This window comes from Phaenicophaeus curvirostris, chromosome 24 (assembly GCF_032191515.1).
Source record: "Phaenicophaeus curvirostris isolate KB17595 chromosome 24, BPBGC_Pcur_1.0, whole genome shotgun sequence".
In the NCBI taxonomy this organism is placed as follows: Eukaryota; Metazoa; Chordata; class Aves; order Cuculiformes; family Cuculidae; genus Phaenicophaeus; species Phaenicophaeus curvirostris.
Genome location: NC_091415.1, coordinates 757644 through 774723, shown reverse-complemented (window position 1 = coordinate 774723; position 17080 = coordinate 757644). Strand labels below are relative to the sequence as shown.

The 17080-nt window shown below is 47.0% G+C and overlaps 1 protein-coding gene across 5 annotated transcripts in view; it reads left to right on the top strand.

The window, feature by feature from the left end:
- Nucleotides 1-16411, top strand: part of CTTNBP2NL (CTTNBP2 N-terminal like) — a 71679-nt gene extending 55268 nt beyond the window's left edge. For 4 of the 5 annotated variants that reach the window (XM_069876116.1, XM_069876115.1, XM_069876114.1 and 1 more), the window contains exons 2-5: nt 1734-1841; nt 9709-9939; nt 11602-11709; nt 12444-16411. In XM_069876116.1, coding sequence (XP_069732217.1) covers nt 1743-1841; nt 9709-9939; nt 11602-11709; nt 12444-13925 — 1920 coding nt within the window. In that variant the 5' untranslated portion in view covers nt 1734-1742 and the 3' untranslated portion in view covers nt 13926-16411. Of the gene's footprint in view, nt 1-1731; nt 1842-9708; nt 9940-11601; nt 11710-12443 lie in introns of all 5 variants that reach the window. The other variant, XM_069876111.1, reaches the window with a different exon arrangement.
- Nucleotides 16412-17080: the final 669 nt, after the last annotated feature.

Here is a 17080-nt window from a genome sequence, read left to right as displayed (position 1 = left end):
AGCACAGATGCAGGCACAGTGAAAGTCCACCTTCAAAATTTACTGCCCCGGGTGACGGAGTTGGACGAAACACTTTGTTCTGAGGTCTCAATAAAACTTCTCCTTTTTAGTTCTGGCTTAAAATGTCACAAAACAAATATAACTTGATGAGTGGTGAAAAAAGTTGCTGCTGTTTGCCATCAGCACTGATTCAGTCTGAGCAAGGACCAAGATGGTTTTGAAAGGAAGCCGTGCATCTCCTGAGCAGTCGTTCAGATGTTCCAGACCCCAGACCTGGTGCTGCTCAGGTTTAAGCACCAGCACAAGTGTGGTAAATGTTAACGGCTAGGAACAGCTCCCCTCTGTCTCAACCTGTATGGCCCCTTATTTATGCATTAACATTAATTTGCTGCAAATGTGGTCCTCTCTCCCTTTTTCTCCGAGATGAACAAGGTGTAAATCTTCATTCCCTGCGCTTTATGGAATTTCACACCTGAAGCAAGGATGTGACTGCACAGTGAGAAACCTGCCTGCATAGCAGAGGGGCACGAAGGAGGCTTCTGGTCTCTCGTGCTGTCTGAAGGCTTCTTGCTCCTCCCTGTGAGCAGAACTTTCTGTTCCCAACCACTGGAAAACTGCTTTGGCACAAACAAGACCAAACTTGCTTTAGTGCATAATTCTCCAAGGCAGGGTTATGCAAATGAGTTGTAGCATAGCAGTGACTTCAGAAATATTAGGAGTTCAGGTGAGTGTTTGAGCTGGATAGGCTCCTCTGGGAGAGGGGAAGTTAACCCTTTATCCCTTGCCAAGGAAGAGGTCTGGTAGCTCTGAGTAGCATCATCACAGAGTTCTTTAGGTTCTTTGTGCTTCCTGATTGATACCAAGAGTGACAAAAGCTGGATGTGACCTGGACTCAGTGTATCTGATTGTGCACAGCACACAACTGTGTCATAATAGGGTTTATTTGCATCAGAAATAAAGAATTTAGTCTGTGAAATGATTGCCGTTGTTAATGAAATAATGTAATAAATTGGGTTATTATTAGAGAGTGTTATGGGTATCTGCAAAGGTGCAGGGAGAGAAGAGCTTTTCGTATGTGCCACTCAGATGATGGATCCCTGTTCTTATGCAGGGAGTACAATTGTATTTAATAAATGATGGTGGTATTGAAGCAGTTTGAAAGAATGGTAATTAAATGTGTGTTTTGCGTGGCATTGATTGTTTTGTAAAGTGGTTTGGAGCTGTTCCATTAGGAATGCTTGATGGCATTCAAGGAAACGGCTCGTAGCTCTGAAATGTGAATTTTACCATTGAATTTGTTTAGGTGGCCCAGTTTGGTCCACTTTCATCTCAGCTTCAGCCTGGTTTCAGGGATGCCTGCTGCTGTAGGATCCAGATGTGTAGCTCACAGTAGTGTGGCTTTGAAATATCCATGTTTTTCCCTCTCCTGCTGACTTTGATGACTTCTTGGTGCATGTTATGCTATTGTGTTAGCCCATGCGTTCTGCCTACATGTCTGGGTGTGCAGATGTTTGTGACCCGTTGGGAAAAGGTGACAAAATGCATCTTCTACAATGGGGCTGGGACATGGAAGAGAAAAATCTTGCCTTTTTGCGTTCTCCCCTTTCTCCCCCCGGGTGATTTGCAGTCCAAAGTACTGTGAGCTGAAGTTAAATGGGGATGATGTGTCATAGCCTGGAATGCTGATTTCCATGTACACAGGAACACCTGTTAAATTGTGTTCCATTTTTCAGGTTTTCAGGATGAATCTGGAAAAACTCAGCAAACCAGAACTCCTGACGCTGTTCAGCATTCTAGAGGGAGAATTAGAAGCGAGAGATCTCGTCATCGAAGCCTTGAAGGTACGTCCTAAGCACTGTGATGAGAGACAGCAGTGACAACAGCGCTGCTGTAGCCTCTGCTGAGTGCTTGCAGCCAAGCCCAAGTTCAGAGACAAAGATTCATTGCTGGTTCAGATTCACCTCTGAATATCAGTGATATTAAATCACAAATGCTGTGTATCGTTCTGCCTCTTGGAATTCATTATTGAAAGCTGGCTGCAAGGAGCATTTCAGTGTTAAGTGCAGCGTTACGCGTGTGCTTTCATCCTTTCTGATAAAGAGCCAAGGGTTTCTGCTGTTGTGAGAACTGTGAAGGCCTGTCAGGTGCCTTTGTTGGTGTGTTCTCCTTTAGTAAGGAGGGCTTCTTCAAGCAGGAACCATTCTTGCCAGGAGGGATCACAGATGACTCTGTCAGTGGGAATAGCTTCCCGCTAGGAGAGAAGCATTGTGACTGTGTGTTGTGCTGAGCCAGTGGAAGCTGGCGCTGTGCCGAGCAGTGGAACTACGCTCTGCTGCTTCCACTTGCCCTTCTCTGGCACAAGCACTAGTGCAGCCTTCCCGTGAAGCAGATACCAGCTAAAACCAGCCCATCCAAAAAGTCAGCTTCAACCCACATCAGCACAGCGAGGGCCACGGTCTGTGCGCTCATGCTGGGCATAGGCAGAGGTGGTGGCAGAGCAAGCAGGACCTCTCCTTCCAGGGAAAGAAAACTAGGGCCAGAATGGTGTTAGTGTGTACAGCGTTAGCTCTCCTGCTTCCCTCGCTGGGTAGTGTGAGCTGTGGCCAGTTCCCTGCATTGTTGTCGAACCTAGAGAATGCTTTAAAGAGGCATCGTCCTTGTGTAATGCTGCTGCCTCTTGAGGGATGCTTAGCTGACACTCGGCCTGGGTAAGGCGGCAAAAAATAGTGGTAAGAATGATGGAAAGGGTGTATTTTTGGAGAAATGAGTTGTGACAGGGTTGGATATTGAAGGCTTTCTCAAGCTGACCTGTCACTGCTCATAATGTTTAAACATTATACTGTGGGGACTTGGTTTTCCAGCAGCAGCTTCTGTAGCTTGATTCCAAATACAGACACGTTTGGGGAGGGAGATCCTCCCCCGAAACAGTTGGGATGCTTCTGTGTTTATTGTTGATTGGTTTTATGTTTAGACACTCGTTTTGTTTTGGAGGGGTATTGTTGCCCTCTCAAAGCTGTCCATCGGGTGGAAGGCTCGGCTTCGCTCTTGGAACAGGCTGCAGATTGTTCCTGTGTCCTGGGATCAGTATCCAGTTCTGTGTGGTCGGGATGCGTTACCAAAGCAAGCATCGCTTTAATATCGCAGTGGGAAATGTGTGTAATGGAGCACAAAGGGACCGAGGGGAAGGAATGTGGCAGCTCTGTTCCGAGGGCTTTTTAATGTGTACTTTCCAATAGCATAATGCAATTATCTCCTCTGTTGAAATTTAACCTGCAGTTCCCTCTTGCATGCAGAGTTTTATACGGTTAAAATACCCTTTGGCATAATTTGTCAAGTGCTCATAACTGGGAACAAATGAAATGAAATTGTAACCTGTGCTTGATAATGATGTGGTATAAAACACCGAGCTAATCGCAGGTCAGTGCTGTGTTCCCTCCTTCTGCGAGGGATGCCTTGTTGTGTTGCATCTTCTTTACTGTTCATCTGCTAGTGGACGTGGACTCTGAGCAGAAAACTCCTCACCTTCCATGTCCTTTTGTTTGGAATATAGAGCTTTTCCACAGGGCAGGAGAATGACTTCAACACCACGTCTAATACTCATCTTATAAAGAGCAGTTGTTAGGTCAGCTCTCATCGATGCCGTATCACAGCTTGCCCCTGCTGACTTCTCCCCTTTGCTGTTTGTTTTCTGTGGTTTGCTCTTTCCCTGTGTGTTGTTTTTGTGGGAGTGCTGGGTGGCTGCGGCAGGGACCATCCTCTCCCCGGGCGATTGCAGTGGGACTTCACCTCCCACATTCATTTCAAATTGCAGTGTTACTTCAATTCCATCACAAGATCCCAGCATAAAGGATGAAGTGAACAAATCTACTATATTCAAAATATCCTTTCCAGTGCTGCAGTTTGCTTCCTTGATTTTAAAACCCATTTGAAAACAAGCTTTTTTTTCCTTGCCCAAAAGCAGCTTCCTGTCCACTCCATAAATCTCGGAACAGACCTTCAATCTCACTTCTTATTGTGCTCCTTTTCCTGTAGTTCCAATCTCGTTTAACTAATCCAAAGAAACAGAATTGCGTAAGACTGAGGGCTGGAGCCTCTTTCCTTATTGCCTGCGTGAAGCACAGGTTGGGCTTCCAAAATAGCACGTTGTGAGTGGAAACAATTCAGGATTGAAATAGGTCTCCATTGCTGGGTGAGAGCACTTTGTTCCCTGCCCCCTGCTCTTTAAATGAGGGTTTTCCATACATTAGGAATGAAGTTTTGTTTACTTATAGACAAGAGGAAACAGCTTCCTGGCTTATTCTTTTATGTTAATAAGGCCTTAGGCAATTTACTCTGGAATAGAAACTATCTGTTTGGTGTTAATGACATTGCTCTGCTTCTGAGTTCAGTGATTCACTCTCTGAAGCAGCATTAATACACGGCAAAGTTAAGTGTTTGTTTGTCAGTGGATTTAGAAATTAAGGTTACAGTGCACTTTCAAGAACAAAAAGTCTTGTTTAAATAGAAGAAAGCTCTGTAATACAAAACCCTACTGCAGATGCAGTAAATCCTTCACAGATGGGGCAAAACGGGCTTTTGCATCGCTTATAAAGCGGCTTAGATCCAGCAGCGTTCCCATGGGCACTGGCCTGCTGGAATGCCGGCTTTTCTTACGGCTTTTCCAGCAAGTTTGGGGAATTTCATGTTTGTTTCTTGCTCGAAGCGGCACAGTTTGCCAGGATCTTTTGCCAGACTGGTTCTCTGCACCTTCTCGCTGAAGGAGGGGCGAGGTGTGGGCACGGCTTCCCCGCTGGATCGGCTCCAGCTCTCGGTTTCGGCTGCCCGGGTGTTGCCGCGCGCCCAGCTTCAGCCGTGGCCAAAGTGCCGACCGTGAGCACGGGGCCGTCGTCCAAGGGGTGCTGGGACCAGGGCGTGGAAAAGCCCCCCTGGGGTTTATCCCGTCTGCACTACGACCCGAGGTGCCCAGGGAGACACGTTCCTGGTTTGTGCCGCTTGGCGTTTCCAAAGCAAATCTCTTCTGTGTTTCAGAGCTGATACCAGGTCCTGTGTGGGCAAATCTGGGCGGCGCTCGTTTGTCTGGTCTGTTCACTTGATATAATGATGGCAACTAAGACAGATCCAGTGTCTGAGCGATGCAATTTCCCCCGCATGGCGCTCTGCTCGGTGCTTCTCTGGAGCTCAGGGCTCGGGATCCCTCTCCAGCCTTCTGACATTTATTTTTGTGCAAAGCAAGTGGTCCCACCCCCGTTTCCCCTCGCTCCGGCAGCGATGGCTGTGACCTCAGCTTCTCTTTATTCCCAAGATCTCTCTGGGGAGAGGAGCTCAGGAGGAAGTTCGAGGCAGTCAGAAGCTATTTAAAGACTGCACGAAGGAGGAGCTTCTCTGGAAATTCTTGCCCAAGAGCGGCACAGGCAGTAGCTGCAGTTAATGAACAGCGAGCGTCCTGCCGAGGGCTGGGACTTGAAGGCTCAATTACAGACGGGAGCAATGCTCTGCTTTGTGTCCAGAAACACGCTTGAAACAAGCCTGGGAAATTCCCTGTTTGATGTTCTGGTAAAACAAGTTGTGGGGACTATTGAAGGCAGAGAGAAAAAGCAGTGTTGTAAACAAGATTTCAGTAAAAGGAAAGCTTTTACTAAAAAATAACTCCCCAAAGAAATGATGGAAACATTCATCAAACAGACTCAAAATCCCAAGAGGAAACAGGAGCTTTTCCCTAACAAAGTGAAGCCTTTCCTGCGCAGGAGGCCTCTCCAGTTGTGTCAGGTATTGCTCCTGGTCCATAAAACCAGAATTATCCCTCTCCAAACACCTGGCAGTGGTCAGTGACCCGAGCGTGAGCCGAACGTGGCCGGTTTGGCGTGGGACCCTTGCTGCCTGTGCCTGATCCTTGCGATCATCAGGAGGATTGGTTTTCTGAGCAGTTGACATGCGTAGCTGCTTCCTTTTTTGAAGAGCAGCCCAAGCTTAAATGTTGTCTTTTTCCTCTTGGGGAAGGGCAGTTTGATAGTCTCCATAATCACCACAAATAGTCCATTTAAATGCTTTGGAGTGTTGAATGTTTGATAGGAAATTCATAAATCTGTGTATTCAAGATGATGCAGGTGGAGTTACTGCCTTCGGGATAGTCTAACTGCAGGGGAATGAGTCTGCTCAGGGACATGGTTTAGTGGCAGATAGGAATGGTTGGACTCGATGATCTGAGGTCTTTTCCAACCTAGTGATTCCATGATTCTTCCAGAGTACAGCTGGTGCCAATGCCAGTATGTATCTCATCTCTGGCTTTCTGGATTAGATTTTCCATTCCTGAGTTAACAATGCTTTTTGTAACCTTATTTCCTTATTATTGAAGCTTGATTTTCTATGGATTTATGTGTTTTAATAGGCTGATACTGGGATCTAAGTTGACTTCTTCACTTTGGATTCATTAATAGACTGTTTCTTCTCCATCAGCAGACTGCTTCTGGTTTAGAAGTTGAACAAAACCTGGTTTTTAAGACCAAATTCCAGTTCAGACAGGACAAAATCAAAACCCTTGGAGCTGTCCCAGTTATTTTGGAGACTCAGTAGGACGGCTGTCACGGAGGCATCAGGGGCAGCAGCTTGAAAATCCATATTTGCTTTTCCAAGTGTGTGGTGGCCCGATTGCCAAGGCACCGATTTGTTTGTTATAAACTGGCTGTGGTTGGCATAGGGTGACCTGTTTAGTAGTTGTCATATAGATGACTTAATTGTTTGCGCTCTGCTGGCTGCTGGGCTTGAGACAGTCATTAGGGTTGTGATAGTTTGTGTTTATTGTGCTAGTGCAGGAAAACACTGAACTGCCAAAGCAGCGAGGAAGAACTTGTCCTGTTCCAGACAGGAACTGAACCGCCCGGCTGAATTCAGAGAGGTCAGAGCCCAGTGCAGAGGAGCAGAGGGAAAAGCTGGTTTTTAATCCACCTTCAGTGCTGCAAAAATCAGAGCTCAGAGGTGCTGGTTGTGACCTAATCCCAATTCTTTAAGCCGTGAAGCGACTCACACTGGGTGGGTGGATTTAAGGAAAGAGCAACTCTTGTGTCAGAGTTGTCAAGCCAGCTGGATGAATATCCCGGGCTGTATTTATGGACTTTCTAGTGTTTGAGTCACTTAGAAATTCCCTACAGCTTATGGTGAGGTTTGGTTGAGTTGCTTTTATGAGTTCATCAGAGTTACTGAAGATTCCCTATCCTACAAAAAAGAAAGGCGCCTGTAGTTTTTCCTGTGATTCATTGAATGAGGAGTGGCTCATTATCCAGGGCTGCCCTCCCATTTCCAGGGTTGATCTTTTCCTTCCTCTTCTTTTCTGTATGTAAAGTTAGAACAATAACTTGAGCTGTTTCCACTGTTCCTGATGGATACTCTTGATAAAGAGGGAGGGAGGGGTGTTTGCAGTGTGAGCTGTTCCTCTGTGTGTGTTCACTACAAGGGTTAAAATACAGCTGGAGAAGGTGTGGGATAAGAAGTTCTTTGTTTGGGGGAGGGTAATGCCTCTCATCAAGGCAATGGATGCCTTCAACCTTTGAGAGCTGAGGCTGACTTTAATTAATGTTTTTCGTGCTAATCCCGTGTTTGGATCTTAGAACACAGGTAGGGCCAGCCAGGCCCATCGGCTGGTTGAGCAGAGTGTTGATGTCTACCTGCTGGTCCTCTGACCTGTCCAATCCAGGCACAGCAGTTTGCTTTCCTGTTTCTAATACCCCTGTTACCAGTCTTGGGGCTTCACTGTCGCTCCTGTGCACTGAGGGGAAGCACCTGCATATTCTGTGCAGTTTACTGGGATCTGCCTGAGATCTCATTTCAGTTCTCCCCTCTTTCAGCTTAAAACCGTGTCACGTGTGTTCTCCGTCAGGAAAAGTGCAGCTGGTATCATCCCCTCCCTCATCCCTGTATCATCCCTGTTGGTCCTGCAGTGTTTGCCACATAAATAGGCTTTAGGGTAAGCTGCTGTGAGGGCGACAGCGCGCTGTGAGCGATGTAAGGGTCGGTCACTGTGACTGCAGTGAACTAGGAAGAATCAAACTGAAGCCTCGGATGGGGCAGAGGTTCTTTCTCAGCAGGGCACATCAGCCTTTCTGCGCACTGGACTGCGCTCAGCGATGCACACGAGGTGTGGCCCTGCCAGTTTGCGCGAGCGCAGAGCATTTGCCCATCACCATTTGAGGTGAAATCAATCATTAAATGTCTCGGAGCCAAGATAAATCTGCTCTGAGGACTCTTCCTGTTCTAGGTCAGGTTTCCCTCTTAGGTTCTTTGATAAATGGATGTCTGTTTCATATGGTTTCTTATTGTGCTGGTAAACAAGTAGATAATGTTTTAATATCTGTGTGTTTATGATGTTTGGTTTGGGTTTTAGAACTTTGTGGTAGTCGTTTGGTAGGATAAGGCTGTCGGTATCCTAACAAACAGATTTCCAGCTGGAGTGCCCGATTCGAAATGCTGTAAATAAAGCCTAGACTGTGTCTGTTGCCTCAGTTCTTACACCAGAAGAAACAGAATCATTCCTGTCCTGCTTCTCGAGAAACTCAGCTTTGTTTAGTCTGGAAGAGATCTTTAAGGATTTTATTAACAATTTACGGATTTATAGGCTACTGCAAGAATAAAACTCTTTAATTGCTCAAGATGGAATTCTTTGATGGTGACATAGTCAAGGAAAACACACAACTGCTCTTCCAGTGATACAGCAGTAAGTGATTAAATCTTTCATTGAGCAAGAATTGATATTTACCTTCTTTCCTTTCACACAGTTATGGAATGTCAGTCGTGGACACAGGAGGGAGTGGCGGAATGAGAATGTTGCGAGGCTGAATATAGCGTGGAGGTGCTGTGTTTTCAAGCCAGACTGCCCTTTGGCTCCGGCTTGTTTGGGGCCGCTTGGTTAAAACACATTGTTCAACAGTGAGAAATTCATCAAGCACATGGTTTACATACCCCACACAATGCCTGTGGACGGGACGCGTTTGCTTCTGTTCCAGCTGTGTGGAAATGTGGTTTTCTGCAATGTTTTTCAAGTCTCGAGTACCTTACCTGGAGAGCAGGAGCAGCTGTGGAGCAGGGCGACGTCCGGCTGCACTGTGCGGATGCGGCCAGCGAGAGCTGGGTTGATCCATCTAGATTTTGTCATTATTCATGGAAAACCATCAACTTTTGTCTGTTTAAAATATATTAATGAGCATTTTTATTACCTTCCAGCCTAGCTGAAGCATTCAATGTTGACAGTTTGAAATCCCTTTTAATGAGCGAAGGATTATTGTCCTCACCACACACTTAACTTTTCATAGTATTAACTTACTTGCTCGGAACCTGCCAACAGAGGATGTGCACCTAGGATATGAAAATCCTGGTGTTTGCCCCTTGTTACTGGCGTGCTCCGAAGTGGCGAGGTCCTACTGGGCTCTGGAGGTCCCATGGGTGGCACAGACCATGCTGCTCGTCAGCAGGCAGATCCCTCAGCCAGTTTGTCCTGGGAATTGCTGTCTCTTCTCTGCTAACTGAGGGTCTTTAACCTGACAGACTCGAGTTTTTTTCCTGTCTGAATACTTCTCTTCTTACAGCAGATAACAGGATGTGAATCATACTTCTCTTTATCTTTAAATGGAAAGCTGGGGAGGAGAAATATTAACTAAAATCGCTTTCTTCTTTAGGTAGTTTTCTATTTTAAGTATAAGCAAACTTATTTCTGTATTACAGGCCCAGCACAGAGACACGTTCATTGAAGAGCGCTATGGGAAGTACAACATCAGTGATCCTTTAATGGCTTTGCAGCGAGATTTTGAGGCCCTGAAAGAGGGAAATCATGGTGAAAAGCAGCCAGTATGCTCCAATCCCTTATCTATTTTGAAAGTGGTGATGAAACATTGCAAGAACATGCAGGAAAGGATGTTATCCCAACTGGCTGCTGCGGAAAGCAGGCACAGAAAGGTAGGTTTGGCTGCATATAAGATGTGCTGAAGTTAATAATTGTGTTTTGATAATACGTTAACTTCAGCAAAAACACTTCAATTACTTGAGTTTTGGTGACTGAAAGGACCTTGCACCTTTGTTTAAACTTCTTACTCAATACAATACAGCTGGTAAGCTTGTTCATTTTAACGCCAAAACTTGAAATATATGTGGGGTGGTTTGTTGGGACACACAAAAAAAGGAACGAGCTTATTCAGAGCTGGGAATAATCTGAAGCATTTCTGCTTACTGTGCCCTAAACAACTGTCCAGCTTGAGGTCTGCATCATGGGCACGGTGTTTAGGATGGGCACCTGGAAGTATCATCACCTCTGGTTTCTCCTGAAAGTCACAGCAAGGCTCTGTGTGTCACTTCTCAGCCAAGTATCCAGCTAAATAATGCTATATTACAATGAGATCTTTTCCCTCTTCCCCTTCTGTCCTTCCTGTCTCCTGTAAAAGGGTTCCTTGTGTATTTAAAGATACTTAAGCATACTTGCAGGTGTGGCATTTTGGGACATGGCTTAGCAAGCACAGTGGGGTTGGGCTGATGGTTGGACTGGAAGAGCTTGGAGGTCTTTTTCAACCTTAATGATTCTATTCTTAAATATCAGAAAGACTGAGGAGCTGCTAGGTTTGTGGTGAGGGTGTGTTGGGGGAGCCTAGCGTTTTGGTGGTGGGATACAGCAGAGTCTCTTGGGAAGTTTGCATGCTGGCTTTTTTTGTTGAGTTAATAGAATTCCAGTTATTCATGTAATTCAGAGTTAAAGCTGAAGGAGCTCCTTAACCAGGTCCTTATGGCAAGCAGTTTCACTTCAAGAGCTCATCTTGTTCTGAAGTGGACGAACAAATTAATGTTCTTTAAATAAACTTCGCACTGCAGCCCTCATATCCCTGGTAAGGAACTGGGGGAGAAGCCTGTGTGCAAATCCCTGTGGGAACTGCAGCGAGGATCATCCTGGAACTGCCAGTGCCCCACGTCTCCTGGGTGCCTGGTCCCAGGGGTGGTGCCTCCAATCCTGCTGTGTTTCACATTAGTGGTTCTACCAGGGAAATCAGATCAGGGCAGCATCCAACCGCATGCAGACAGCATGAACTTCCCAAAGTCATCCTGAGTCCGGGGCAAAGCACGCAGTTTAGCTCTTTAGTAAGAAAATAAAAACACAGTCAGTGTGAGGTTTTCACTCTTTCACAAACTGACTCAACCATTTGGTCTGACACAAAACCCGCAAGACTGTTCTTGTAACTCTATTTAAGAAAATCAGCTACGATCAGCTATGAGTGAGGAAATGCCTCTATTTGAACCCGTGTCCACTCACAGCGAGTGCAGCAGTCGCGCTGAGCCATGTCTCGCTGTCACAGCTCGGCACATGGTCTGTAACATCGCTCTGGGTTCCAGAGCTGTGGGGACAGTCACAGGTTTATTGTGTCAGACCTCGTATACCAAATAGTAGCATAGCGCTGTAACTTGTCCAAAAGCTGCTTTTATGAGTTTTGTAGTTGAATTTTGACCTTTGAAGCTGCAGGCGTTGCTCTCCCATGTCATTTGCCTTTGGATTGTGTGTGACAGCACTGATCGGTCCCTGAGTTACACAAGCTCGTAAGGGTGCTGGGCACCCAGGTGATGGGAGTTGTTTGGCAGGTGATCCTGGACCTGGAGGAGGAGAGGCAGCGGCACGCCCAGGACACGGCGGAGGGCGATGATGTCACCTACATGCTGGAGAAGGAGCGGGAGCGGCTCACCCAGCAGGTACACTCGATAGCTGCGATTACCCAGCCCACAGAAACCCGGGGCTCCCAGGCGGTGAACTCAGTCGCAATGCCCAATCGCACCTTTGTTGTTGAACCAGTAATAGGAACCTCCCTCCCCTGTAAAGCCTCTACTGTTTCAGTATGAATGTCAGCCTTAACTTTGGGGCGTGTTTTGGTAGCTGAGCAGTGCTAAAAGCTGTTAATAAGCAATCAGATGTTTTGAAACCTTACTTGAGCCTGCAGTCAGAGAGGTTCTCAGGAACAAGGCTGCACTTGCCAATAGCAGAGCTCTCTAGTACTCAAAATTCAGAACAAGTCATGAACGATCTCCTGGGGGTGTTATTCAGAGATGATAATAAATATTTAAGCTACTGTTTTCTGTTATTCAAGTGCTCTAGACTTTATTAAACATAGATCACACATAGGCATTTTTAAGTCTACAGGCCTTTAAAAGGCAAAGTGACAAAGCAGTGAGTGAGGTGGGAGGAAGCTTCGCTCCAGGTCGCCTGTTCAGTCAGGGCGCGGCAGACTGGGTGGGTATCTCAAGGTCAATTGACTTTCATACGTGAGTCAAACAAGACTCTTGCAGATACCTGGGGCAAGAATCTTTTACCAGCGAATTTCATCAAGATACAGAGTAACGCCATTCATTTTTGGGTGTTATTATACTTCATTTAATTTCATTAACTTTTGTGGTTACCTTATGGTATTTTTTTTGTTCTTACCTTCCAGTTGGAGTTTGAAAAATCGCAAGTGAAGAAGTTTGAGAAAGAACAGAAGAAGCTGTCCAGCCAGCTGGAGGAGGAGAGGGCACGATACAAGCAACTCTCTTCCATGCTTGTAGTGGAGTGCAAGAAAGCCACTGCCAAAGCAGCTGAAGAGGGACAGAAGACAGCAGAATTGAGCTTGAAGCTGGAAAAAGAGAAGAGTAAGGTGAGCAAACTGGAAGAGGAGCTGGCAGCCAAGAGGAAGCGGGGTTTACAGATGGAAGCACAAGTAGAAAAGCAGCTCTCAGAGTTTGACATTGAAAGAGAACAGCTGAAAGCCAAGCTGAACAGAGAAGAAAACCGTACAAAAGCACTGAAAGAAGAGGTGGAAGGTCTAAGGAAAGCCCTGAAAGAGCTGGAGGCTTCTTGCCAGGAGCACAATCCTGCTGAGCCTGCGCAGCCAAGCACCGTGGTGGTGTCCAGAGCTGTTGTAACCGACAGTGCCACGGTGAAGTCTGTGTCTTGCCAGACCGAGTGTCCGCAGGCAGACCGGGTGAATCCCACCAGCACAAGCAAAGCTGTGGCTGCCGTGCATCCCAGCCCTACGACACCTACTCACTCCTATGCAAAATCCAATGGTCACTGCGATACAGATGTGCAGACGGGTGGTGAGCTCCCGCAGACCAGCGCAGCAGAGACCCACACTCACAAGGAGAAATCTGCCAGTGCAGCCCCCGAAAACGCAGTGGAGAATGGAAGTTCTCCTGTAAGAACAGAGTCACCAGTGCATCTAATGTCCCAGCTCCCTTCAGGCGGGGTGTCCCTGTCTCCCAGCAGCACGGCTGCCTCCTCCCTAACGCCTTCTCCCTGCTCCTCGCCGGTGCTGACCAAACGCTTAGTGGGAGCTTCAGCGAGCAGCCCTGGTTACCAGTCATCCTACCAGGTGGGGATCAATCAGCGTTTCCATGCCGCCCGCCACAAGTTCCAGTCTCAAGCTGAACAGGAGCACCAATCGAGTGGGCTACAGAGCCCACCCTCGCGGGATTTGTCTCCTACCCTAGCAGACAACTCTGCTGCCAAGCAACTGGCCCGCAATACGGTCACTCAGGTCCTTTCCAGATTTACCAGCCAGCAAGGACCCATTAAACCCGTCTCCCCTAACAGCTCGCCTTTTGGCACGGACTATCGAAATCTGGCAAATGCCGTCAGCCCCAAAAGCGAATCTGGCCACTCTCCAAGCTCTGGCAAGGTCTCCAGTCCACTGAGCCCATTGTCTCCTGGCATTAAGTCACCAACCATTCCTAGAGCAGAAAGAGGGAACCCTCCACCCATTCCTCCAAAGAAACCCGGCCTCGCTCAGTCCCCGGCTGCTCCTACTCCGCTAACCAAACCTCCTTCCCAGGCATCCTCCCTGGGTGCTCCCCTGGACGTGTCAAGTAGCTGCTCCAACACCACCGTGGTGTCGAATGGCAAAGACCTGGAGATCCTCCTGCCGACAAGCAGCTAATCTCCAGACAACAGGACATTCCACGGCTTAGCATCTGCAGCTAAGACACTGTTTTTCCACTCCATGTTATTTATTTCCATAGTAGCAGATTCTGTCTGTATAAAGCATTTAGTATATTTTTTCCTTTTTTAATAGGTAGGAAGATATTTTTGTTTATGAAGAACCCTTAACTACAGCTCTCAGTAGCCTCGAATGTCTCATTGTAACGGTCAGATCATTAGATGTAACAAGACCCATAGTGACCTGGTGGGACCTGAGTATCGAACTCTAATGTGACTGAAACGCTACTTTTAAATTATGCAGAAGTATCTTTTGCAGACTTTTTACTCCAGATGAACCTTTTCTATAAAGTGCCTGAACTAAGCCTGCGGTATGAATGTGATTCCCTGGAAAAGGAGAGGAGGGGAACTATCTGGCTGCAGAAACAGAGTCTTCTGTGAGTCCTGAATGTCAAAACCAACACTGGTTTTCTTTTTAGTTCTTCTCCATTTGCTAAAATACGTTACCAAATGCACTAGGAATTCTGGAAGGTGGCCACCAGCCTGACACAACCAGCCACGCTCTGTCCTGCGGGATGTAGCTCCCAGCTCTTTGAGGAAGCACACGTCTGTTTCTTGGGGTACCGTTTAGCTATAATACAACCCCGGTTACTCTTCTCTCAATATTCACTGTCCACACAGTTCTCTCTGCTGTCTTGCAGAGATGCCTGTGTGCTTTGAGTGGCTGAGCACTGGTTTCTGATGCGTCACCATGAATTTTCAAGCTCTTCAAGCATTCTACTGTGGTGTGTAGAACTTCTGAGAAATGGATCTTGCTGTCACTCGACAAAGATCTCGCTGTTACTTGAAAAAATATCACCAGTCCACACAATACAGGTTTTTAGCAACAGTAAAGTGGGATCTTCTATAAACAATAGCAATAATTTTGTTCCTCATCTGTATCAGTTGTGTCTGGTTGACCTGGATTTGACTCCCTGTTCAGCTATGGGATCTTGCTGGCTTTCCTTGGCCACAAATACGGAACCAAATCATTGCTGTCCTGTGTGATGGAATATGTAGAGGTGTGTAAGTAGCTCCACACACGTACATCCATTCTTGTTCAGCCTAATATGAGAAAATCATTGTGATTAAAAAAAGTACTTAGTGGGGAATCGCTGAAGTTTGAGGCAGATCAGGTGTGTGGAAAGTTACGTGGGCCTAGAAGGGGAGAAGCAGCCGATTGCTGTGCAGAAGCGTTTGCTGCTGGGAGTGTGGTCCCCGCTGCAGCCACGCTGCCTTTGGTTCAGGAGCTCAGCACGGCTGGTTTGCAAGTCACTGCGGTGAGGAGTACAACCCGGATCAGTGGCAGAGGCTGAGGGTGTAACCCCGAGTCCATGTGTGGTGTCTGAACCCATCCTACACTTAGGAACCGGACTTGCTGAGTGTTTCCCTTCTGCTGCAGTCACGTTCGTGCCGAGCACAGCTTCCCACTGCCGGAGACACTTTCTCCTTTGTCACTTTTCAATATTTTATTAGACGACATCCATCCACCTTTCCTGCAGGGAAGATCCCTGCGGCAGCGGGGAGGATGCGCTGCTGTGCCTGCCCTTCCAGGTTCCTGTTCGCTCCGAGTCTCCTTTGAGGCCATCGGAGCTTGTGTGCTGCTATGAAGTCTGCAGTGACCTTGCTCTTCCCTCCCGCGCAGCCGTGATCGGGATTCGGACCACAATGAGAGGTTTACAGACCTTTGGTAGCGTGGGAGTCATGGGATCACGTGCTGCTGTCCTAATGCAGCCGAACAGGCTGTGTCCTCACAGCAGGAAGGCAGAGACAGCCGAGATAAACGCGCAGCAGCTCTGTTGGAAGCACATTTATTACTTTTTTAACTTGTAAGTATCCACAGCAGACTTTTTCCTCTTGATGAGAGCAATTTTACAGCTTATGGGCAGATGGATTTTGGCCCAGATTCAAACGTGAGGCTTTTGTATACGCTGCTTTAACGCGTTTCTTTGCTTTTACATTAATCTAACTGGTATTGTCCCCATTCCCTCTCGATAGCTGTATAGGAAGAGACGTGCTATGATGAAGTCTGTTAGGAAATGCACTGAGTACTGGTTCTTCTAAAATATAATACGGGAGGGGGCACGCAGAAGAATGTATTTTAGCTCGTAGCCTGTCTTCTGGGAGAAACTAAGCACAATGTATTGCAATGGATCGACTTATTCCGTAAGACATTTAGAGTTAGTATTTAACTGTTGGTGTAGATTCGGTGTTGAAGCAACTCAATATTTCTTCTCTCATCTCTTCTGAGCAGCCGTTGTTGCAGTTTGTCACTGGCTGATGGAGTATCATGAAGTGCAAAGCGTATATGCTAGTATTAACTCATTAACACTTGTAAATTTGTAAAGCCAAACATACCAAGCTGAAGTCTTTAATCATTTTTTTATAGCTGATGGCATTAAACATGGTAAACATTCATATTATCAATAAAGGATTTTATTTTTAAGATGTGCAGATTGCTTAAGGAGATGTGTGGCACTGGGACCGTGTGTGGACGGAGGCTGCGTAGCAGGAACAGGTGCAGGTGGTGACAGCCCGTATTCCTGGGGAGCTGCTGCTTTAATTTGTGCTCCAAAACACCAGAAGAGAGTTTCCCTGGAGCACAGCAGGTACCGAGCAGTTGTGGCTGTTGTCACCCCGTCCTACTCCCTGCCTGGAAGGGGTGGGAGGTGCTGCCCTGTGGCACAGCTCCCTCGGCACAACACGGCTTTGGAGTGGAAAAGGTTTTCCTAGAGCACCTCTTTGCCACTGTGCTGTGATATTGAACCAATAATAGTTTGGGGGTATAGTAAACACTGGGGGTTTTTTGGAGGGGAAATATGTTTGCTATCACCCTGCTGATACTTTCACACAGGAGACAGAATCTCACGTGGGAGTTCCCTCGGCAGCAGTGTTCCTTAGCCTCAGAGGAGCAGGGCTCGGTCCTGTCTCAAGATACAGCTGAGTGTTCCAGCGTGGTGAGGGCAGAGCAGTCCCTGCGAGGAACCAGCGGCTCTTCCCTGCGGAGCTGGGAGCTGCTCCAGGTGCCCAACCGCAGGGTAGAGTCCGCAGCGCTTTGTCTCCCCGCTCTGTACCTCAGCAGCGACCCGATTTCCTTATCTTTACATCCGTTGAGTT